At 55.7% G+C, this 24826-nt stretch overlaps 1 protein-coding gene across 1 annotated transcript; it reads right to left on the bottom strand.

Moving 5' to 3' along the window:
• Positions 1-1094: 1094 nt before the first annotated feature.
• On the bottom strand, positions 1095-24497 carry CTDSP2 (CTD small phosphatase 2). The gene is made up of 8 exons (XM_045789720.2): positions 24147-24497; positions 10710-10858; positions 8629-8667; positions 8112-8213; positions 7502-7558; positions 5433-5525; positions 5124-5309; positions 1095-4934 (listed from the first exon to the last, which is right to left on the bottom strand). The coding sequence occupies exons 1-8, from the start codon at positions 24208-24210 to the stop codon at positions 4809-4811; spliced, it is 816 nt and encodes a 271-aa protein (XP_045645676.1). The 5' UTR covers positions 24211-24497; the 3' UTR covers positions 1095-4808.
• Between the last annotated feature and the right edge of the window lie 329 nt (positions 24498-24826).

Genomic DNA, 24826 nt, shown 5'->3' with positions numbered 1-24826 from the left:
CCCATCTCCTCTTCTTTTCCTTTCTTCCCTGTTCAGCAGGATTGCTCTGCAGACGTGCACCCATCCACCAAGCCGACCTTACCTTGCCTTCTCTCCTGCTGGGTCTTCTGAGCAGCAGTTCTCCGACGCGAACCACAAGGCCGGCGGCGCCAGCTCCTGCCGCCTTAGTTTAGGAACGGCTGCACAGACACTGGGTTATATTTGCTTGTGTTTGCATCTTAACCTCATTTTCCCAATCCTGGCCAATCACCGCCAACCTAGCCCTGGGCTTGACTTATTCAAACCAGAGGGGAAGCTCTATCTGCTCCTATTCAAAACAGCAGAAACAAGAAGAGCGGACTTTTAAAGGCTTCTTTTCTCTTTTGACTCTGGCTCCACACCCTGATCTAATTGATTTTTTTTAAAGTGCATAGCCCATCAATAATGCAGGAAAGAGGGTGGGAGGATATGAAATTTGCCATATTGTAGATATGGATGCATTATACTGATGACGGGAGGCAGGGGCCGGAGCTGCCCCAGAGTGCCTGGGATGTCTAGGCCGGCAAGTGCCTCCCTGAGAAGCTTCTGGACATTTTTCAGAGGGAGGGAAGTCCAGGAGAGGGGCCAGGAGTGTGTTGTATCAGGTCATCCTGTTTTGCTCCTTAGGGTTTCCCTTGGGGTCCATACAGCAGTCCAATCAAAATCTGAGTGCCTACTATGTGCCGAGAACCCTGCTGGGCTCTAAGTTCTAGGGATCCTGGTTTGGGAGAATCGGTAAGGGGCACAGAAGAATGAAGACTCCCAGTACTTCGGGGCTTCTGGTTTGTCCCCAGAAGTCAATAGGACACCGAGTGTATGCTTATTAAGCACCTGGATGGCAATGGAGTTGGTTCCAAATGGGGGCAGAAGAGAGCTCATGGAGTCCAACTTCTGTAACCTTGAGCAGAAGCCCAGTCCGTGCTGAGTCCGCAGCTGGTCTCTGCCAGAGGCAACAGCTTGCCCAGCCTGGGTGCGCCAGCTCTGTCCTGACACGAAGGGTGGCAAGGGAAGAGTGTGTGCCCAGAGACTGCCCAAATGAACGACAGCAGGTTGAGGAAGCAGCCCCCATTTCTGGATAGGTTTTTTAAACCTGCTTTTATTAATTAATTGTAAGTAATACAAATATTCCAAAAATATAAACAGACACTTAACGGCGTCCTATATTTCAAGTTTTTGAATACAACAAATGTATCAAACCATGAATCTGTAAGCAAGGTAGTCAGAGTCCCATAGCCCAGTCACAGTGGGAAGCAGGTCCCCTGCCCTCCGAATGGCATCTTGAGGGGGGAAGTGGCAGGACGTGGAATGTGTCAAACCGGGGATAACTATAAGCAAAGCTCATGGGGCCCAAAGAGGAGGGTCTGCTCCAGGGACAAGCCCTACAGCAGGGCATGGGACAGCAGGTCACATCCCTGCCTTCCCTCCTCTGCTTAAATGCAAGTATTTATCGGCATTAAAAAAAAAAAAAAAAGACAAAACCAATCCCAATTTACAAAAAATGACTGAGGAACAACAATGGTAACCAACTGAAGGCCTGGAGGGGAAAAGAGGTTTACCTTCCACAGACGCTTGGCCTGGCCAAGACATGGGATACGGGCCAGCCCTACGTGGGGGCTGCCCTCCTGAATGAGGCCTCAGGACCAGGGCAGGGGCGGCAGATCTGAATGGGATGCATCTCCCAGGGAATGACTGCCTTTATAGACTTCCCATGCTTTTAGCACAAAGATGCTTCTGGGCCACTGTTTAACAGAGGTGAGTTTATACACTTACAAAACGGTCAAAATCTTTGGGAGGCAGAAGAGAATTAAACAGAAGGTCCCGGGTTAACTGAAGGCGTATTTACTCAACCTCTCTAGAGAAAAGGCCCCACGGGCCTACAGAGTGTCCCCTCTACAATGTGCAGAGTGGAAACCCTTCCCTTGACCGTTTCCAGACTGGTCCTGTGTCCAAAGCTCCCCCTATGAGGGGGACACGAACATCAGGCTTTTGATTTAGAAGCCCAATCAGAGAGACACACTGTGTCCCTGAAGAGGCACCTTAAAGAACTGAAGCTGGCAGGTGGCAGAGTCTGGGCATGGCTTGAGTTGGGGCTGAGCAGGCACAGTGGCCTACTGCCTCCTGAGGACAGCCTCCAATGGGAAGGGCTGATGGGAAGCCCCAGAACAGATTCTGGGCTAACCTGCTTCCCTCCCAATCTTGCCCTCCTCCAAAATGGAGTCTGGCCAGATTCCTCCTAGGAGCAAGTTTGGCAATTATCACTCACCCCTAACACCTGTGAAACTGGAAACCAGACAGCAAAATAATGACTTCAGGCTGGCTCTGGTCCACACGGATGGACCCTGGTTAGGTTTATTTGGCCGAGTTCCTTCTCTGCCCAAGGCAGGAGAAGGGAGAAAGAGGGAATGATATCCCTGTCAAGGACCTGTAGTCAGGCAGGGCAGGGTTCTGATGGGAACAAGGCCTAGAGAGCAGGGGTTTCATGCAGCAGCAGCAGGGACACCCCCCAAGATATCCTGGTGGAGAGAGTCACAAGTCACACGCGGAGAATTTGGATGAGCCTGATAGGAAAGGGGGTGGGCAAAGTGTCTTCCTTCACTGGGAAAAACATGGGAGACCCAAAGGAGGGCAGAAAGGGTCCTAGAACTGGACCAGCTTAGAGCCTCTTATTGCTTATTTAGTCAGAAAAGCTTGGCTGGGCCCAGGTGGCAGATGTGGCCCAGAGGCTAACCCCTAGGGTGGGGCTTGGGAGAGAGGCCCCTTCCACAGCATTAGGATAGAGGCCTAGACAGGGCCTTAGGATCAGAAGCTCCCGCTTCCCCTCAGGAGGTATCGTTCCTGGCTAGCACTGGAGCCCTCTTCCTTTACCTGTAAAGCCCCGGGGCACCAGGGAACGATACTGGGGGAAATGACCACACGTGCTTCGGGGACTCTGTTCCACTTCTGTGACACCAGTGGGAAAGACAAGGCCATACGACCTTGGGACAAGGAGGGGAGGTGGTACCACAACGCTAGAGAAAGATGCCAGTCAGCCCACGGCCTCTCAGAACACCAAGCTGCTGCTCCGCCACCTGGTTTGCTCAAAACTGGCCAACTCCTCAGGCTGGACCCAGCGTGGGCACTGAAAAGGGTAATAGGGATGAGTCCTGAGTCGGGCGGAGTCTTCACACCTGAAGCAACTCACAAATGTTTTGTGACCCTTGCCGCCAGGCAACGCAGAGATGGGAGGGAGGGAGGAAGGGAGAAGAGGAGAGAACCCCAGGAGGGAGGGAGAGAGGGAGGAAGGGCGAAGAGGAGCGAACCCCAACCAGCCCCAGGGAAGGCCACGATTAAGGCAGTGATGCTGGGGTGGGGCTCCCTTTTGGGGGGGCCCTTGTGCTCCCAATTACAGCAGCACGTCCCCTTTTCCATTCTCAGGAAACTTCCATTTTGTGGCGATTTTTTAAAGCATTCCCTACTAAGAAACTCCGAAAGCCAGAGACCCGCAAAGCGCACGTGTGTGAAGGGCTCGCTTACACCTGTTACCGGAGGCAGACGGCATGCGCATTAGGGTGGCGACGAAATGATGAGCGCCCCACTCCCTCAGCCCAGGAGAAGCAGGAATGTCTCTGAGGCCCTGGAGCAAAAAAGCAATCAGCCCAGGAGGGACAAGACAGGAGCAGAGAGCGAGAGACCTAGGCCAGGCCCTGGGGGAAGACACAACGGGAAAGAGCCCTGCCCAAGAAACAGGAGGGGCTGGGCTCAGAGTGCCCTTCCCAGACTTTGGAGCAGAAGTCCTCGCACCAGCACCAGCAGAGAATCCCTGAAGAGCAGCAGACTGAGGGACACGGTCCCATGCTCAGCTGATCTACAAGCCAAGGGGACACACACATTCATGGTTTGGGGGTTTTCCTCCTCCCTGCACCCCTAGGGCCTCCCACATTCATCTCAGGCCCAGGACTGCAACTTTGTCAGAAACAAACAGGCCCAACACTCCGTGTTTAGAAAGAGAATTTTAAAACAGAGTCAGAAGAACGGAAATGTTGTTTGTCCTCTTCCAGGGCACAGAGAAGACCTCCTTCCCCGCAGGTTCAAGACTATGGCCAGGTGATGAGGAAGGCAGGCTGCGCCCAAGCCTTGGGGAGACACAGAAAGGGCCCATGCCAGGCACTCGGCTGGAGGCAGGTGCAGCCCTCAGACCACAGGACTTGATGGCCGCTGGGGCTACTGGTTCTGGAAACAAGTTTTCATCTTTCCAGAAATGTGGTCTTTCTGTCTGCAGTAGCTGGCTGGAGAAAGGTTTCAGAAACGTGTGCCTGGGACACCTGAAGGCAGCCTCTGATTCGCCCTTTCTCCTTGGCATGACCCCTGTAACACTGAGGAAAGGCCATGGGTTTGGCAATAGAGCCTTCAACGTCTTCATCCCTACTGAGCTCAAGGGCTCTCAGGGTGACCGGAGAGGAGGCAGACTAACTTGGGGAGTCTCAATCTTTCAGTTTCTCCCTCAACCTGAATACTTATATCCTGGGGCCACAGTTCAGGGTGAGACACACAGACACAGACAGACACACACACAGACACACACACACACACTCACATTTGGGAACCCGACTCAGGGAGCAGGCAGCTCTGGGGGTCGTTGGTCTGGTACGTGCCCACTTCGCATCTACCCTGTCCTAAAGCCCCTTGCGATCACGTCCTTTCCAGGCCCCATTTGGGGAGATGCCGCGGCTTCTGCTCCGTCAGGCTGAGCATAAAGGCACAGTGGAGGGGAGTCCCCTACTGGGATGGCCATTGCTCGGAAGCAGGGAAGGCTAAGGGGCCCGCAGCTGCCCAAGGCTGGTGTAGACGTCCTCTGCTCCGCTCAACTCCTCAAAGATCGGGATCAGGTTCAGCAGCTCAGTGTCCGCCATGTCATCAAACCAAGACTGCACGGGCACCTGGCACAGGGAAAAGGCAGCGTCACTCTGCCTGCCAGTGCTTCCCTCCCTTGGCCCAGAGCCCCAGGAGGCTGGCCGGGGCAGCTGGGTGGTACGCTCCTCTGGAGAAGCCTGGATTCCACTGCCCACTCCCTTCCCCCCGCGGGGCAGGGGCTCCCCGGTGCTGCAGCGTGTGTCTGGACCACTCACCGCATTCTCCGGGTGGAAGATGTAAGAGGCGGGAGAGTTGTCCAGAATGAGGGTCTTCCTCAGGTCCCTTCCCAGGCGGCTGAGGTCCTTGACATAGCAGCCCTGGTGGAACACGCAGGACTCCCGGAACAGGCGGGCCCGGAACACGCCACACCTGTCCAGCAGATCCGTCACTGGGTCGGCGTACTAGGAGCAGAGAGGATGCTTTTGTCCGGATGCAGTCCTGGCTCCCCCGGCGGCCTCTGCCGGGCCCCCCACGCAGCGCCGCGGCCGCTCTTGCTTCCTTACCCCCGGCCCGCCCTCAGGTACCTTGGCCAGGCTGGCAGTGAAGAGCACACATTCAAAGAGTTCCCCCATTCGTCTCAGGAACTCATCCACGTAAGGCCTCTTGAGCACATACACCTGAGGAAAAGCAGAGAGGCCTGTTGGAGGCACCCCCGTGAGGGGGAGACACACAGCAGGGGTCACCGTCCCCACTTCCACAGAGTGGCCAGCAGGGTCGCACCTTACTGTCGGGCCCCTACACCCTGGAAACCTTCTGCCCCACAGACAGGGACACTGCTATCACCTCCTCACCAGGCTTCTGCGGGCTTGGCGGCCCAACCGTGACCCAGCTAAGGAAGAAACGCACACGCCTACGTCCCAGAAGCCATCTTGGTTTCAGGCGGCGAACCATCAGCTGCCTCCAGAAACAAGTAATCAAGAATAGGCCTCACAGACGGAAACAGCCTATCCTGGATTACTTGAATCCAGCCACAGCCTCTGTGGGAGCTTCCTGTCCTTGGCTCTGGCGGGACAGTGTCTAGGTCACCATCAGGCAAGGTCGCAGACACTCGTGAAACCTCACGCCCTCACACGGCTTCTCTGAAATGCGCCAGGGAGAAGTGACTCTTTCCCTCAGTGACTGCGGGTCAGACACCCTGTACGTCTTGCTCTCGTGCCCCACCGTTTGTGCCTGCCCAGTCAGCCACCCCTAACACTCATGCCCGCCTCTCCCAATCTTGCACATTTTGGCCTCAAAGGTTCGTCGGCTACATGGCCTTCACCGCTCTGCATTCTATTGCCTCCCTGCCTCCAGGATCTTCCCCTCTCAGCCAGCCTCGATGCCACGAGAAGCATTCCTTCAAAACTCGTTATCCACGTCACTCCCTGCTCAACAACACATGCCTGCCATGCCTCTCTCTCCCTGGAGGTGGCCTGAACGGGCCACCAACTCTCCAGGCCCCTTGTGGCTCTGCAGCAGAAACCCTCTGCTCCGAAGAGCCACGACTTGGCTCCCTTGCATGTGCCACTGCTTCCACCTCTAACAGGTCCCTCCCTCCTCCTGGCTGTTCCTCAAGCTTGGCATCCTGTCCCCACTCTGCTGAAAACCCGCCTTCTGCTATAGCCGCCCCCCAATTTTAATCTCAGCCCTTTCTCATGGGGCAGGCTTCTCCCTGTCAACCAGGAGTTCACTGGCATATCCGCCCGTGTGCAAATATGCCTTCCTCTCCCCTCTGCAGGTTTTGTGCACCTCCATCACCTCGGCCGGATGTGAAGGGCAGCCTGGTTCTGAGCAGGGGCGGTGCTGGGCCTGATGTCGCCTCAGACGGGAGGCCGGTGGTGTTGGGGACGAAAGCTTCAAAGGGACACAGGGTAGTGGTGACTCCTCAGGGAAGCCTCAATTCCCACATTCCCTACAAGGCAGTCTTCTATCCCAGCAGGCCATGCGAACGGTACCGGGACCAACGAGGCATTGTTCCAGCCGGTCCCCGCCTCTCAGGCCGGCTGGCAGGCCTTCCAGGCCAGCACTCGGAGTAAATGCTTTTTCACTATCAACACTGCATGACCATGGACTGAGCAGGTTACGCAGGGCCAGAGCCTGAGCTTACTAGGATTTAAATGCTCTCTGACAGCATTTACTGGGGCAGAATCCAGGGCAGGGACCTACAGGGAGGGGAGGTGGAGACGCTTCACAGAAGATGAGATGCCAGGGGGAGGAGGAAATTCCCTGGCTAGATGGAGTGGGTGGGCACAGGGAGGAGAGAAGACAGGCAGAGACCCCAGCTCTTCAGGATTAGAGAAAACGCAATCATTTAACATCGCTGGCCACTGCGGCTAGGAGGTGGTGTTCAGTAAATGACAGCTATTACTCTTAATGAGTAATATTTAGTTTTAAACAGCTTGGCTGTAAAGCGAAACATCACGACAGCTAGAGGGGGACGAGAGGTTGAATTGTTTTTAAGATCAGAAAGCCCTGAGCGCGAGAGGAACCAATAAAGGAGAGGCGGAAGTGGCAGGAGAGGCGGAAGTGGCAGGAGAGGGCCCCACTGACGGAGCGCATCGGGGGTGGGGAGCCCGATGCCTCTGGGCTGGCTGTGGCCTGGCGGGCAGCTCACCTGATGAGTGGTCCCCTCAATCTCTACAGGCACTATGAAGTCGGCATTGTTGATCGGCTGGAAGGCGGAGAAGTTAATGAGGTCAACACGGTGGGAAGGAGACAAGCAGCCCCTGCCACGGCCACCGCACTGTCCCCTGGGAAGGCTGGGAAGGAACAGATCTCAGAGACTCCAGGAAGCTCTTCCCACCATCCCACTAAGGAGCACAATATCCCCTCCTCGTTTTCCCTACTTACTGCCACCCCCGATTCTACCTGAGCTGCGAGAGTTTCAGGGCCCTCCTGAATTAACAGACATCCTGACAGAACGGAGGGAGACAAGGTCCAAGGCGGATTCAAACCCTCTCACAGGCCTGCCCTGTCCAGAGCCCTGGCAGCTCTCTGGGCTACATGACTAGGGGCAGACGAAGACTGTGGGCAGTTTCTGGGGTGAGCAGGGATTCCTACTCCACATTCTTCAGTGTGGCCTCTGAGCACCTGTGACGCCAGCGTGGCCAAAATGCCAGCGGCCCCCAGCCCGCCCCGAGCTTCAGGCTGCCCTTGAGCACCTGCACTCAGGCACGCAAGACAGCTGGAGATGCGCGTAGGAACAACTCCAGGTGTGCGACTACCTTAAAGGAGCTATGCACAAGGGTTTCATCCAAGTCGATGACCACGCAGATCCTTCCTTGATCTTCCTCTGTCACCTCTGGGAGCAGGCAGGTCCCCGGGATCTGAAACCAGAGCCAGACTGCTGAGGTCTGCCACCAAGAAAGCCCAAGTGTTCTCCTCAGTAGAATTCTGGGAAGGGCCGGGGTCATCGCAAGACATAGAAGACCCCCAGCTTCATCCCAGAAGAGGCACCCTTTGAAGACCAAGAGGCAGAGAAAGAGAGTTGGCTCCTCAGCTCCTGCCCCCCATTGGACTATGAAATGATCTGCACGCTGAGATGCAGGCCAGGACTGGTATGGGATGGAGGTCAGCTATCCCCCCAAATTCGAACTCCTTGCACCTAGTGGGCCCTCGGCAAATATCTGGGACAAACAGCTTCCCAAGGCAGCGCCGGCCAGGCACAGAAGAATGAGGGCATCACCTGACATGATCACAGGTCTGGGGCTTCTGACCACGTACCCTGTCTGATTCACATACCTGATAAAATTGGTACTGAAGACAGTGGAGCAGATCCGACTGTGGGAGAAAAGGAGGCAGTCAGTGTCCACCAGGCAACGCCGTCCTAGCTTAAGCCCACTGCTACTGCCTCAGGCCCAGAGGGTCATTTTCTCTGCAAAACCCCAGCCCCCTGGAAGGTTCTGACATAAAAGAATGACCTTTTTTTTTTTTTAAGTAAGCTCTACCCCCAATGTGGGGCTTGAACTCATGACCCTGAGCTCCAGAGTCTCATGCTCTACTGATTGAGCCAGCCCCCAAAGTGACTTTTCCTCTTTAGCTGGACAGGAAAGGGGAAACACCGGGGCTGCCTTTCAACATCAGGTTTGATGAAGGATGGAGAAGGCAGTGTCTCTGTTCTCAGCTGCCACTGCCTCTCTGTCGGCCAAACTGAGGGACAGGGAACTCCAGTAGCTGACGCAGGGACATGGAATCCGAGGCAGAACCAAAGTCGGAACCCCTCCTCTGGGGCGCCTGGCTGGCTCAGTCGCTTAAGTGTTGGCCTTCGGCTCACATCACGATCCCGGGGTCCTAGGATGGAGCCCTGCACCGGGCTCCCTGCTCAGCGGGGAGCCTGCTTCTCCCTCTGCCTGCCGTTCCCCCCTGCTTGTGCTTGTGCGCTCTCTCCGGCAAATAAATACAATCTTTATTTTTTTTTGTTTAAGATTTTACTTTTATTTATTTGAGAGAGGGCGAGAGAGAGTGAGAAACAGCACCAGAGGGGAGAGGGTCGGAGGGAGAGGCAGGCTCCCCGCTGAGCCAGGAGCCCGATGTGAGACTTAATCCCAGGACCCTGGGATCATGACCTGAGCCGAAGGCAGACGCTTAACCGCTGAGCCACCCAGGCGCCTCCCTAAATAAAATCTTAAAAAAAAAAAAAAAAATCGGAACTCCTCACTGTGGTGTGTTTTCTATATACTCTTTTGTGGGGGTACAAACTGGGGGAGGGTGCTGAGCCCCTATAAAACATCACGTACGCCAACGTGAACCCACACTGTGAGTCCTAAAACGTGAGGGGAAGTGGAGTACAGAGAGGTCAGAAGGCTTCCCTGGACTTCTGCTAGTAATAAAAATGTTAGGGTTGTAAAAGTGATGTGTGTTCTTAAGGGAAACCCTGCAGAAAGATGGAAATCCTAGCGTTTAGAAAAACTGAACGTTGGCATATTAGTGTATTTCCTTCAAGTCCGTTTTAGCAGCTTCCCCCCCATAATATGTAATTTCACATTCTGCTTTTCAACTTCATGTTGCAATCAATACTTTTCCGTGTTATCGTGAACTTCGTAAAAACCAACTGCTAACAATACCGTCATATTGCACTTTATTTACAGGTTTCCCCCTACTGGATAATGCGCTGACACACGTGTTCAGCCTCGTTTGAGAGAGAAAAAGGATAGCTAGACCTTGGGGTTTCTGAAAGAAGTAACCAATGGCACTGGGTGCAGATGGGGTTTTGGTCTGGGCTGCCCCCACCCTTGAAATACCAGACGTACCTTTTGCTCACTGTGAGGCTCAAAGACACCCACACATTTTCCAACGGCCCCCCAGGACAGAAGAGAGGGCTGGAAGAGGGTATCGAGAGAGTGGCAGAATTTTAATTTCTTGCTTCCCGGGAAGTCCCGTACTTGGAAGACAGCTTTGCACAGTACACAACCAACAACCAACACAGAGCTTGGAGCTCAGACTCTCACTATTTATTAGCCGTTAACTCTTCAGGGGCTACACAGACCCTCCAGGTCTCAGTTTCCAGGTGTGTAAGTGGGACTATTCTGTGAACCTCCCTGCAGGGCTATTTGTATCCCATGAGACAATACACGCAAAGCGCCTTGCACAGTTCCTGGAACCTGGAAGGGTCTGGCCCACAGGGGCCCTCGGAAACTACACGGAGAGCCACACGGCCCATATCACAATGAGAGCCGGGAGAAAGGAGATGGAGGGTGACAGAAAGGACAGAGGAGGGGCCTCTGAGACTTCAACTTCAGGGCAGACTACCTTGCCCACGTGCCACTGCTGCAGGGCCCCCACAGCAGCCCCTCCTTGCCAACACACCACCCTCCTCTAGCTACCTTGGCAATGGTGTTGGCTTCCTCCTTGTACGCGGAGAGCTCAGTGGAGGAGCTTGACTGACCAACATGCTGGGCGCGGAAACAGCAGAAAAAAGCCTTGAAGATGTTCCGTCCACGAGGTTTCTTAGGAGAGGACTTGGAGACCAGGCCTAGAGCAGAGGAAACGAGGAGGCGTTAGCTACAGGGCCACTCTGGCCACAGGTACCCTGTGCCCACCTCCCGCCCACCTGTAAGCCCCACCAGGGCACACAGCACGTGCTTGGCAGACCACCAAATACAGTCCACGGTGAAGGGCGCCGCTGTATTCCAACATCTCTCTAAAGCAGGAATGGCAGCAATCACCACTCTCTGGTTTGGGAAATGAAGAGGCAGAGAAGGGGCGAGGCAAAGATGGGGCCAGGTATAGAATCCAGGGGTCCCACCACTCTGGTAGCAGCACGTTGAGGGTCCCCTCAACAGTAAAAGTTACCAAGGCCAAAAGCCCCTCTGACCAGCCCTGGTTGGTTCTCTTCTTCGCAGAACCAGCTCTTCTAGACAAGGGAGACACCTAGGCTCCTTCACGTTAGTGCAGCTGCGGTTCTGTTCGGGGTCAGCTTCCCCAGGTGCTGGGTCAGCGGCAGCAGAGCTGAGGCCAGGCCGGGGACAAGAGATGAGAAAACAGAAGAGGCTACACTCCCCTCCACTCCCCTGGCCGCTGTCCTTCCTCCTCTCTCCCCTCACAGGTGTGAGGCCTGACCTGTACACCAAAGGCATGCCAACCCCTTGGGAAACACACCAGGCGCTGGGGTCTAGACCGATGGCCCGGCTTCTAGACTGCAGCTGCTCATTCCTGCCTTGGTAATTCAGGCTTTGGAAATACAAAGCCATTCGAATAGGAGGCTTGGAAAGGCAGCCCCAGAGAAGCCAGGCTGATACAAGCAGCTATGGCCGTTACAGGATCAACCAGATACAGACTTCAGAATATCTTTCAAGTGCCTTTTGCTTTTACAGGAACTGTAAACTGTTCAGAACAGTTCTGGCAACTGTTGACCAAGAGTACGGAGGAACGACGGGGACTGTGGCCAGGAGGTGGCGCCACGTAACTGCCGCCAGAGCGGTCCCCAGCCACAGGTCTCTCCGCCGGGGCGGGAGGGGCCTGAGGCTTAAGCTCAGCCCATCTCACCTTACAACACGGGACTAACTACTGTGCAGGAAACAGAAAATAAATCGGGAAACACCTGTCTCTGTGGGGGTTAAACAGGCAAACAGAATGTGGCACCAAGGACGGCTTGCCCTGAGTTGTCCCCTTTAGGAAGGCAAGGGGGAGGCAATGTGGCAGCACCCACCCAGAAGCAAGGCAGGGCTCAGTCCGAGCACAGAGGCCCTTGCAAAGGTGGTGAGAGGGTCATTTAACACCCAGGTGCAGGCTGCCTGTACCCCTGCAGTGGAGGAGAGAAAACCACACTCTGTTCGCCATGACCAGGGGGAGGGACTGGCCGCGGGGCGGCAGTCAGTCAAGTGGCAGGCAGCAGCGCCCAGGGCTTCCTGCAGGTGCCGTACGGCCCACAGTCAATTCGGGGCCGGGGACGCCAGCGGACGCTGACACAAAGCTCCGAGACCCACGCCGCACCATCGCTTTTCCTTTGGTTTATGGTTGCTTCACGCAGAACCACAATCACAGGCTTAACCCGGGCACGGAGCCTTTCTTAAGAGGCCACACAGCCCGGGCCTCTCCTGAAGAGAGGCCGTCAAGAACGCACTCAGCATCCTAGCGACAGCCGCTGTGAAGGCTAAGTAATCCTGAGAGGCAGGAGGGTGAAAGGGGCAGCGGGGGGCCACACAGAGGCCTCCTGGTGCCACTGCGGGAGGCCCAACAGGCAGGGGCCCTTCGCCTTCCACACAGCTTGGTGGGCGGGGGGAGGGGCTCCTCAGCTTGGCTGGGACTCAGCAGGGGACGAAGGTCTTCTCACAAACACAATGTAACCAGGCAGCTCCTGGGCCTCAGAGACCACAAATGCCTTGACCTTGGGGGCAGGTGCTCGGAGCAGAGCACAGAGCTGTGGCGCCTGCGGAGGGTACCCTGGGCCCACAGCAGCAAGGTCAACACTCCACATGTCCCTCTCTTGGGGCCCCACTTCCCACAGCCCTTCTCCAGGCTGTCTGTCCTCCTTACCTTTATGGACACTGCCTCTGAGACCCCACCACGGCCTCTTTGGCCTCCCCTCAGCACGGCTGCCTGCTGATGGGGCCTGCAATGCTCCTGGAGGAGTACGTCCCCCAGCCTCTGGGCCTGTGTACAGCAGGGGCTCAGCGACTGTGATGGGCTGAGAGAGTGACTCTGAGAACTCCGGGCCCTGTCACTTCTACAGAGTCGGGGCCCAGGGAAGCCTTCACTGGTGTGCAACAACCCAGAAGAGGCAGGAACAGAAAAGCATCCTTTATTTTATTTTTATTTTTTTAAAGATTTTATTTATTTATTCGACAGAGATAGAGACAGCCAGCGAGAGAGGGAACATAAGCAGGGGGAGTGGGAGAGGAAGAAGCAGGCTCATAGCGGAGGAGCCTGATGTGGGGCTCGATCCCACAACGCCGGGATCACGCCCTGAGCTGAAGGCAGACGCTTAACCGCTGTGCCACCCAGGCGCCCCAGAAAAGCATCCTTTATGAGACGACACGAAGGTGGGCACCAAAGGAGCTGAGCACCTGTGGCAAGCGACTTAAGTCTTTCTGGGCCTCAGTCACGTTTACTGGGAACTGATGCTGTGCCAGGCCTGTGTCAGAACACTTGACATCATTACCTCATTTAATCCCCACTACAGACCCATTTGTAGGCACTAATTCCCCATTTTACAGAAGGGAAACTGAAGCAGAGAGGTTAGCCACTTGCTCGAGGTCACAAAGGTAGTAGGACAGCAGAGGCAGGACTGGAACCCAGATCTGCCTTAACCCAGAGCCAGAGCTCTTACCCACTCTGACAGGCTCAGGGGCATCATGTATATTTATTCCTACAACACCAGGGAGGTGGTGGGGCGTTCTCAGTCTCTTAGAATGTTTGCTCTACTCCTCTCTAGGCTAGGACGGCAAAGGATTAGTTTGGGGCCCAGCCCTTTTCTTAGCTGCCCTCTTGCGCAGACTATGAAAGGTGCAAGGGATAAAACAGTACAGGCTCTGGGATTCCACTCCACGGCTTGCTTCACCCCCATCCCAGCCCTGCGCCTGCTCTGACTGATAGACACCTCTGGGAAATCAAGAGGACAATGGGGGAGGGGGAAGGGTAGGGGCTGGAACAGGAGCTCTGGACCAAGACCTGCTTTGTTCAGTGGGTTTAAGGATGAGGGGGAACACTCATGAGAGTGGGATCTGAAACTTGTGTCAAAGAGCCCTTCAAAGGGCTCCTTTCAGCCAGCACTCAGTATTGTGTCCCTGGCAGCCAGGTGCAGGCCACCCCAACCCCTCCGTGTAGGATGGGGAGGACACTGGCCCCCCTCCCAGGACAGGAACACCAGGCACAAGAGGATTTACAGGCCCTCAGGGATTTTGTGGTACACGGTCTCCCAACCAGGAAGGGCAGGGTTCCACTGGGTGCCATGTAGCCCCACAACCAGCTGCTTTCCCTCCTTCACTCCTCCTGCTACCCGCGCTTTGGGGACGCCCCTCCTCTCCTGCCCAGCTGCTGATATGCACCTGCTCTCTCTGCTCCAAACATCTGGTCTGGGGCCGAGTGTCAGAGAGGACCAGCACAGACTGAACGAGGGGAGCTGTGGCTCAAGAAGAAAGTGAGCAGGCGGCGGAGAACAAGGAAGCTCCCTGCTGCAAGATTTCCTACCAAGGCAGGCTGTGAAGAGGAGGGGCAACATGGGAGGTACCCCCCGCTCTGAGGATCCCCTGGGCTGGGGGCCTGACTTCGACACGCAGCCTCTTTGAGCCTTGGTTTCCTCATCCACGACTTGGGATAACACCAAGACCTCACTCCTGAATGGAGGGATAAACAAAACTGGCCGTTTGCACAGTAATGTGCTGTGCAAACTCTAAAGCTAAGCGCTGTGCTCGTCTGAATTATCTAAGGGCAGATGACCGCTAGTTAGCAACCCCGGACCTTACTGTAGGAGGCCAGCAACAGGAAATCCAGGCCCTCCCGCCCCCAGCAGGTGACTGAAGCTCAAGAACAGGAGAGGTGAGAAAGGGGCCAAAGAACTCTGGTCACGAGCAGGTTTCAGAAAGTCAAAACCCCTACACTACTTCCAAGCCCCCGAGGCAAGTTGCTCTCCAGCTTGCAAACACCCCTGCTAACAGCCTGCAAATCACAGCAAAGCAGGTGAGGCTGTTCCACTTGAGATGAACAGTGCCCTCTCCCCTTCTGTCTACCACCGCTGCCCCCAAGAAGCACCCGATGGGGACGCCGCTCAGCTGGTGCGCGTACAGGTCTGCAAGCGCGCACACGCATGCGCATACACGCACACGCGCACTCACACCCCCCCCACAGACGGAGACTGGCTTTGCCAGGACAACACTATTTTTAACCTTCTTCTGAAGGTCAGGTTCAGATATCACTGTTGCCAACAACACAGCTTCGTGTCCCAGCAAAGGAACTCCTCACACATCCGCCTGGGAGCCGGCAGAAGGCAAGCTCTCAGGCAATCGGATTTGAACAAGCCCATTCACGTAGAAGGATGCTTTCTCGGTTCCCTCAGAAGTACTTCCTTCCCCACCATTTCCCATCCCCCCATAGCAAAGGATTAGTCTGGCTATCACTATAAAATGGCCTCTCTGAGGGGCCTCCCTCCCCTCAGCTATTGGAGGAAGGAGAGTATTTGGAGCATTTCCGGCCCTTCTTGGCCAGCTGCCTGGGCCCTGCAGCCAAGACACGTCTGACTGGGGCTCCCCACAGAGAGGAGTCCTCCCAGGTCCACAGCAAGGGGCATCTGGGCCTTGGCTAAGGACAGGCCCTAAAGTGCCAGGTGGACGGAAGGGCTCCTTGGACCAGCAGGTGAGTCAGCAGGGGAACATGAGGCTGAGGGATGCCTAGACATCCCCCACGCAGAAAAGACTGGAAACAATGGGAAGGGTATACCAGTGCCCACAATGCCCAAGTGCTGACACTTCTCTTCAGGTGGCAAGGCAGAAAGGGCCTCGCTCAGCTCAGCACCAGCTCCCAAAACTCCAACGGCAGCTGTGAATCTGAGAGCGCGGACTTTTAAAAGTAGTTTTAGCCATGCTGTTTAGCTCACACCAGCACATTCTATACTGGGGCCCTCCCTGCGGCCAGCATTCAGGCTGTTTTACTCATGCCTCGTCTCCTGACAGTCCCCCCTTCTCTGGGCAGGAGGGCTCCTTCATCTCCCTTTCTTCTCAGACAGGAAGGCTTTTCTCAGTCCTAGGTCCTAAATGCCGCCTGTGGGGTGGGGGAGCAGGGTTACAGGTCACTAGCTACCTGCCTCCTGCCCTTTCCCTGTCCCCTCAGCAAGCTGGTCACTGATCTCAACGCAGGGCCTCAATGTTAGGGATGTTCCCTCAAGAAGGACTGCTCTGGGAGCAGGGGATTCCTGGCAACTTCTGAAACAAGATCAAGTTATACAACATTATACAAGTTATTGCCAAAACACCCTCCCAGGTCACTCTAACATACTTTAAAGTCCTACTTCAGGTTACCTGGGTGGCACACCTGGTTAAGTGACAGACTCTTGGTTTCAGCTCAGGTCATGATCTCAGGGTGCTGAGATCAAGCCCCATGTCAGCCTGATGCTCAGCATAGAGTCGGCTTAAGATTCTCTCCCTCTGCCCCTCCTGCTTGTTCTCTCTTTCTCAAATAAATAAATCTTAAAGAAAAAAAAAAAAGCCCAAACAAAATCATATTTCGAAAACATGCTGGGGTAGGGGCGGGGCTCCCCAAAGCAGCAACAGGTCCTGGACGAGGGAGGGAGGGGCTGTTTCCTCACATAAGTGTCAGCAGCAGGCCTGGCCCCCAGCCCCACGCCGGAGGGCTCTCAGTGGATGTCAGGAAGTGATCGATGGCCCACAGAGGCAGCTGAGACAGCCCAGAGCTTCCATCCAGGAGAACCCGAAGGGCTGGATCCTGTTCCTGCCTCTGTGGGAGGCCTCGCCCCATGCATGCCAGCGGGGGCAGAGATGTCACTGTGGGGGCCTGGAAACCACACCTGCCCACCCGAGCCTCCCTCTCCCCAGGAGGAGGTGGGGGGCAGGCCCCTGCGGGAGGCTGGGCGGCTAAGAGAAACCTGCCAGGCAGGACACGAACGCCTTCACGCTGGCTGTTTCAGCTCTTGCTCTGGCTCTCTGGCTGACTCCTGGAATGCTGGATTTGGTGGAAAGCCATGAAGATTCCAGTGCCTCTTTCCCCTCCAGCTATGTAAGCCCGCTTTTGGGGACAGATGCACGCGTGCGATGCAGAAAAAGCAGTGAAGGCACACGACAAAGGGACCCTCAAGCACCTCTCCCCCAACCAGTGAACAATATAGTGGTTACACAAAGCACCATGGACTTGGCTTTAAGTCCTGGCTCTGCTTATATAAGGTGTGTGGCCTTGGGCCTCAGTCTCTTCACCTGTGAAGTGGGAAGACTAACACTACCTACTCCACAGAGCTATGAGAACTATAAGGAGCTGAGGGTATGTCCTGGCTCTAATGTCAACTGCTAGTCATTAACTGCAAGGTACTTTCATAACCTAATCTCAGTCTCAATCTCAAAATGTTCACACTGGAGGAGACCATAGAGATTTCTTCTCATTCCAGAGGTCACACAGAGGTAGTGGCATGGCCAAGCCTGGAAACTGGCCTTTTCTGGGACTCCACAAAAACCAATCACAGTCTGTCTCTGTCACACACACACACACTGTCTCTCTCTCCCCCATTCTCACTGAGGTTGGCCAACCAGTTCCTTCTTCCTCCAGTGGCTGGCCTCTGCAGAAGGACTGGAAGGAATCCACCAGGGAGACTGCCTTACTTCCATGGAAACTCACCTGCTCCTGCCACACCCCTCAGCTTCACCTGGGCTCAGCCAACCAGTCTAGGTGTGTCCACTTGACGAAGCACCGAGGCAGAAGTCAAGAAACCCAGCTCTCGCCCCACTTCAGCCTCTCCAACAGCTCTGTGGTCTCGCCTAAGGCACAACCTTTCTGAGGCTCAGTTTCCTCACAGGTCAACGGAAAAAGGTCTACACTACAGGGTCTTACAAGGTGGCTTCAGGTTACCTTAAAAAGTGGGGCTGCACAAAGCAAATGAAAGGCCGTGCGGGTCACAGGTAGCGCTTGACCTGGAGTCTGAGTCCTGGCTGACACTAACCAGCCATGTAGCCTCGGACAAGGGGCTTCAGCTCTAAGCTGAGGTTTTCCTCATCTGTGAAGCAGAGATTAATTCCGATCTCACACGTCAGTAGGCGGATTAAGTGAGATACTAGATGTAAAAAGCTGGGAACAGTATCTGGCCCATGGTAAGTGCTGTACAGTCCGTGGTCGTCACTGGGTGAGAACCATTACTCTGTCTGTTCGCACTCAGAAAACTTTAGGGCTCCCCTTTAGGACCCACAGGACCTTTAACAAACAGCAAAACTGGATCCCTCCAGGGCACTCTTCCTGCTCAGGGCTAAGCAGGCAGTTGGGGCCACTGCTGTGTTTACCTGGCTCTTCTCCAGGGACACTTGTCAGAATCATAGGGAGCATTTGGAACACACACATGCCTGGCCCACCTGCTCATGCTCTGATTCGGCAGGACCCAGGTGGGGTCTGTATTTTTAGTAAGTGTCACAGGAGATCCTGATGTGTGTCCCTGGCTGAGGGCCAATGCCTAAAGGTTGCCAGTGGTCCCTGACTAACCCTTCCAGGACTGGAGAGTGATTCAGCCAATGTCCCCTTGGTCCCTTTCCCCACCATATCTCACTGGCTCAGTGTTTCCGCACGTCCCAGGGGATTCGTACCCTAGGGTTTGATGTTCCCTCTAGGAGTACTTGCTCTCTCTATCACTGAGTTAAAAGACCCAAGCCTGGGGTCTTCTCCTACAGGCTTCTGTTCCTGTGAAGGAGGGGCCCCAGCCCCATTCTACTACGGGAACAGAAGAGCTGGGACCTACCACACTGGGAAGACATTTCCAAAGGCCTGTGTTAGGTGATTTGCGCCTTCCAATGAATCCGCTTGGCTCTCACTGGGAATGGGGCCACACTTGTTCCTTGAGAACAGTGCAGGTGGGGAAGAGCAAATTATACAGGATGCAAAAGCTATTCACACGTTAAAAAAAAAGGTACAGAATAAAAAGGGAGTAAGAGCAAAGTCTGATTTTTAGGGGGCGGAGGGGAGGACTAGGAGCACCTAGGAAGGGAAAGGAAGTGTCAGGAGGGCTACTCAGAGATCAGGTTCAAGGATAACCCCTAGAATAGCTGACCCATAAAACAGGACATACACAGCTCCTGCCTAGAGGGAAGTGGGTGCTCCCTGGAGTACGCGTTCTGTAACGACAGCCCTGGAGCAGGCACACGGACCCGAAAGGGCTGGGCACTTTGCTGGACAAAGAAACCCTGTTGTAGTTGGCCTCTGGTCCAGAGAGGCTTCCAGTTCTAAGTCAATTTCTCCACTTTGATTTCTACCAGTTCCTTCGGAAGAGGTACATGTTAATGAGCTCATCTACATCCCAGTTGGGAACCATGCCTCCATTTCAGAAGAGGGAGGGGATCGTGTCAGGGCCACACCCAGCCCCATGACCCCAAGACAAGTGAGTTAATTCTGTGCTTCGCAAGCAGGCTGGCCCGAGACAGGATGAAAAGCAATTTAATGCTGCTTTTCTGCTTTCTCGATGTTGTACCCCAAAACCACAGCAGCAAAGACACCGCTTAAGAACATCTATTACTCTTCACAACCCCAGTTTTTCATTTCTCTCCTTGTTACTAGAATTCCCTAAAAGAAATGTGAATCTCACTGGGTCCATTAACTCTCAAAGCAAATGCAGCCAGGGCGAGAACGCAGCACACAGTTGTCTCAAGTGTTCATTGTATCCATTTCTGAGAGGCTGAGCAACTGCTTGAAGGTTTCGACTTCAGAGACTCTTCACAGAAGGTGCACGGCCCCCTGGCCTCCTCCCACCCCCAGATGCCCAGGCGCCAGGCAGAGCGGCAAATGCCCCAAGGCACACGCTGCTTGCATTAGTGCAGATAAAATCCCATCCCAAGTCACACCGGCACAAAGAAGGGGTCTGTGCAGCAAGGCTTTTGCGAGCTTCGGAGGCTGATCCTTCCAGAAGGCCCAAGCCCCCACATCAGTGTCCCCTCTGACCCCCAGCCACCTGTCTTTAACAATAAAACCCACATGACCCCGTGCTGTTTGCACCGTGTCCTTGGGGGAAAGGAGGAGGAGCGGTGGTCTAGCTGTGTAAAAAAGAAGGGCATTAGCATTTCTCAATCACCTCCTAAGTACTAAGTATTACAGAAGTGTAAATATCTATATTCCTATTTTACAGATAAGTCACTCCCAACACTAAAATGATTTGTGAAGTCTCACTGTGAATAGGAAAAGTAGGGATGTGCACTCAGGCCTGAAGCGACTAACTTTTCCTCCTGGAACAATTCTTTGAAGTAACAATGAACACTTCAACTGCGGCCAGGCCTGGCCCTCCACCCCTTCCCATTTCACCCAATCAAACACCAAACTTCCCAAGATGGGAATAAAAGACACTAGCCTAAATGACCCAGAAGCCGGCAGGAAGAGGGCCCAGGAGGAAGAGGAAGGGATACACACCTGTGCGTGAAGCTGTATACATTTATATGCTGTCTGTCCTGTCCCTTCCCGTACCCTGCTATCGTTTAACTCCCCACGGAAAGGCAGCAGGGCTCCTCGGCTAGACGAGCGACTGCTACAGGAGTCACCCCTGCGGCAAAGTCCGCGACCCTAACGGATGGTGCCCGCGAGGATGAACCGGCCTCTGCACTGGCCTGGCCGAGAGCTCTGCAAGTGGGAGGCAGCCGCAGAGGCTCCTGCCTGGGGCGGTGGGAAGTTGCCCGGGGTCTTCCCGAGGGAGCAAACCCAGCGTCTCCGGCACCACCCAGGCCCTACCCCATTCCGAGATGGAGGACAAACTCCAAAGGAGCCTTGGGGGAGCCTCAGAGCCCCCGAGAGGCCGAGGCTGAGCTTGGGCAGGGACAGGAGAGGAGCCCAAGCCTAAACCCGCACCCGGGGCCCCCCAAGAGCCACTGAGGAAGCAAGCCCCAACAGCACCTGCTCTGCGCTAGCAACCGTGATGAAAGGGGCTTGAGCTTCTTCATGAGAGAGTAAGGCAGAATTTCTCCGTCATGGGGAGAAAGCGAGAGCTAGAAACACGCGCCATCGCCCTGATTCGGAGGGATGGTCAGCTACTCGCACCTGCGCAGTTTCACGTGTGAGAAGACGACTCCCCGCGTCCTCGCCTCTCCCTGACAGAAGGGTCATCAGGTCTCATGGAAAACAAGAAAGGCCCTGACTCCCCCGCAGGACCTGTGGGTCACAGTGAGCTCGGAAGGAGGCTGCCTCCACCCTCTCCTCTCCCACTGGGAGTTACGGGTTGGTCCAGTTTTCTCGAGCTTTCCCCCATCTAACTCCAAAGCGCGTGGCACAACCTCCCAGCAACGGGGCTACACCCTTGCGTGAGGCTTAATAAATGGCTATTCTCTGGCCAAACTGATACTAACTTTTCTTTTCTACTTTTGATATTACACACAAGCCTGTCCTCGCTGTACCAGGAAGCCATTTCACCCATCTGTCTGGGAAGATGATCCAATTTTGGTCCTTTTATCATCAATACTTTCAGCAACTTTGTTCTATTTTCCTTACTGTAATTACTTTTGAATCATCAACACACCCAGCCAGCCTTCAAGCTCCAAGAACTGAATGCTAAGAAGGAAAAAGAAAAAACCAACAAAAACAACAACCCTGCAATGGCAAACAACTTCACTAAAACGCCACCCAAGCTGGGAGCAATTTGTTCTTTTTTTCTAGAAATTAACTTATTAATAAACTGCATCACACCCCCTTCCCCTTTTTCCAAAGGGAGACAGGGCAGAGAGATGGGATGATGGGGAGGTGGGGGGGGGTGCAGGCAGCAAGGAACTCCTGAAGGAGATCATTAAAACATCTATTCCCCACCCCCGCTTAAAAGAAACAACAAATAAACAAAACAAAACAAAAAAAAAAAAACGATGCAGGATTTGTAAATAATGAGAGACTCAGAAAGTTGGCTTGCTGGTTGCTGGGTGCCCAAGCAGCCCAGGAAAATAGTACGTCTTCTCCGGAACGCAGTCAAATTACATGGAGAGAGAGACCCATGGCTGCTGGCTTGAAAATTCAGATTCCTCCAGGGATAAGTCTGAAGGACAAACCACACACAAAAAAGAAAACAAAACACGTAACTCCCAGAAAATCCAACCAACATGAGCACCTGAACACTGTCAAGAAGTCGGCTGCTCTGCTTCCTGCTGTCACCTCTTCTGTTCCCCGCCCTGGTGGCTGAAACTTGCCGCTCTGATGTAAGACGCCCCTTCAGCAGTCCTGCTCTCTCACTCCTGGTGTGAGTCCCTCACCAGGAAGGCACCCTCTGGAGCCTCTGCGGGAGGAGGACCAGAGCAGGCAAGCACAGGATGGTTCTTCCCACGTGTCACTAACAGGGACCCCTCTGGAATCCTTCCACACCCAAATCTCTTCACTTCTGGCTACCTCCTGGAGTCCTTTCCTGGGATGAGACTGGGAACAGGCCAGAGTGAAGTTCTCAACACAGAACGCCTCCCCCCTTCAGGCTTCAGCACAGCTGGGCAGCCAGCAGAGGTGAAGTGAAGCTGCCCCTGGGGTCACACAGCCTTGTTAGTGATGCAGCCAGAAAGGCGGGGCACAGGGAGCAGGGGCTTTCTGGGGGTTGGGATCTGATTAGGCTCTCCCCCTCCCCAGGGCAAGCTTATTTAAGGAAGGACAAGCCACGCAGGAAGTATACACTGCCCCCCCAACCCATTCCACTCCAGAAATCAGCTTGCCCCTAGGCAAGTTGGGGAGCTACTTGGGACTGTGAACCCCAGGAATAAGTGAGCTGCTGACTAATGTTTCCAAATAGGGGGATGTGGGCGATAGTGAGGATGGGCAACGGGCCCCCCACCAGGGTCTAGGCCTCAATATATTCAAATGCAGTACTGGCCCTGCACGTCCTATTCTGGGTGGTCCAGGGAAGGGCAGGAACGCTCGGGATTTGGTACGAAGAGCGTGCTCTCCCCAGTCGCAGGGCCAGGTGGCCCCAGTCGGGGGAAGTTTTCCAGAACAAAACCCCAAAAACCAAAACAAACAAAAACACAACAAAAAACCCGACTCTAGTCCTTACTCCCCAAAGAAATTTCTGTCCGCTATTTTAGACACATTCTTCAAGGTTCGAGGAGGAACGTGGGGGAGGAGAAAAAAGAGTTTCGGGGCTTCGAGTGATCAAACTAAGAGAGATTCCACCCTCCGGCCGCGACCTTTCCCCGCCCTCGCGAGAGGCCTCGGCCTCACCCCGCTCCCGTCCCCAAGACCACCCCAGAGAGGGCCCGAGACCCCCTAGCGTCTCCACTTGACCCTCAGGAAGGCGGGGGCCGCGAGCTGCTGCCCACGGAGAACTCGCACTTTTTCGCTGCGCGATTCAGAAACACGTCGGGGTCTGATGCCATCCGGCGAATTATGTAACCAGGGACACCGCTCCCGGGCTAAACAAACGCCGCTGTGTGTGAGCAGCCGCGGCCCCGGGGAAGCGCACCGGGGCAGGGAGGGGCTCCGGCCGGGCCTCGGGGTCCGGCCCAAAGGCTCAGCGAACGCGGCAGGAGGGAGCCGGGCCAGAGCGCCGCGCCGCCGAGGTCCCGGGCCCCGCGCAGGGCCGCGGGCGGGCCTGTCGGGTCCCGCAGGCTCGGCCCCTCCCCCACCGCGGCCGCCCCCGCCTCCGGGCGGTGAACTTGGTCCCAAGTCCCGCAGGACGCCGTCACCGCCCGCGGCCAGAGCGACCTCGGACTTGGGGGGGGGGGGGCGCTGGGAAGGGCTGGACTCCAGTTCCGGCTCCATTCCAGCTCGGGACCCCTCCGTCCTCCTCCCCACCCCTCTCCCCGTGGCCCTGGGGCGGCTGCGCGCCATCGTGTGGGAAAGTGACGACCCCACCTCCCAACTCAGGAGGGGGACGGACGCGGGTGACTCGCGCTTCGAGCGCTACTCTTCAGTCTCTCCGTGCGGGGGGAGGGGGTGCAGGACGGGGTGACAGCTGCGCGATGACGCCCATCCCCCTCGGGCGCCAGCAGCCCGGGCCCCGCGCAGCCCCAACGGGAGTCTGAGTGCGGACAGAGACGCGGGGGCGGATGGAATAGAGAGTCGGGTCGGAATCGCCGGCTCTAATCCCTGGGAGGTCAGGGACCCAGACTCGGGTTCCGGGGTGTGCTAACCCCCCACTCGGCCGGGGGCGACGCAAAGTTTTGGGAAGTTGCTGCCCCTACCTTGCTTGGTGAGCACCAGGGCGTCTTCCCTCCGCGCCTGGGTGATGATGGAGCCGTGTTCCATCTAACAATCCCGCGGGCCCGGGCTGGCTGGGCGGGAGGACCGGCAGGCGCGCAGGCTGAGCTGGGCTGGGGGGCCTGGGCGGGGGCCCGCTCCGGCTCCGGCTCCCGAGACTCGGACTCCCACAGCTGTTCACATCCCTGCTCTCGTTTCCTCCCTGGGCCGGGAAGGGAGGCGGCCTGTACGGAGGGCAGGCGGCCCGGGCAGCGGCTTCCCCGGGTGCCCCCGGCCCCGATCCCCCGGCAGCAGCTCCGGGCTCCTCAGTTTGGGTCCAACATGGAGAATCCGGAGCGAAAACAAGAGGAGGAAATGGGACACGGGGCGGTTTCCAGGCTCCCCCCTCCCCTCCGTACTCCGGATAAACAACCCGCGGCTGCAGCGCCCACCCCCGCGCGCCTCCCGGCTGCGGACCCGGCCTCTCCACGGCCCGCCAGCGCCTCCCTCTCCAGAGCACCGTCCTAGGCCCCAGGACCCTCCACTCGTGAGCGGCCGGGGCTGCGGAACATCCGGAGCTTTGCTATTTTGTTACGAAAAAAGCGAATCCCCGAGGGGGGTGGGGTGGCGGGCGGGCAGGCTGGCGGGGGAGACTTGAAACCGCTCCGGCGCTCCGATTGGCCCT

The sequence above is a fragment of the Ursus americanus genome, chromosome 17, assembly GCF_024610735.1.
Source record: "Ursus americanus isolate L20-20 chromosome 17, mUrsAme1.1.p, whole genome shotgun sequence".
In the NCBI taxonomy this organism is placed as follows: Eukaryota; Metazoa; Chordata; class Mammalia; order Carnivora; family Ursidae; genus Ursus; species Ursus americanus.
The sequence above is the reverse complement of the archived record's forward strand: the minus strand, read 5'-3'. Positions and strand labels throughout refer to the sequence as shown.

Coding starts and splice junctions, on each gene's coding strand:
- CTDSP2 (XM_045789720.2), bottom strand. CDS start 24,210: ATGGAACACGGCTCCATCATCACCCAGGCGCGGAGGGAAGACGCCCTG. Junction 7,559..8,111: donor TTGTGCATAGCTCCTTTAAG/GTAGTCGCACAC, acceptor TCCGCCTTCCAG/CCGATCAACAATGCCGACTT. Junction 5,310..5,432: donor TCACTGCCAGCCTGGCCAAG/GTACCTGAGGGC, acceptor CTCTGCTCCTAG/TACGCCGACCCAGTGACGGA.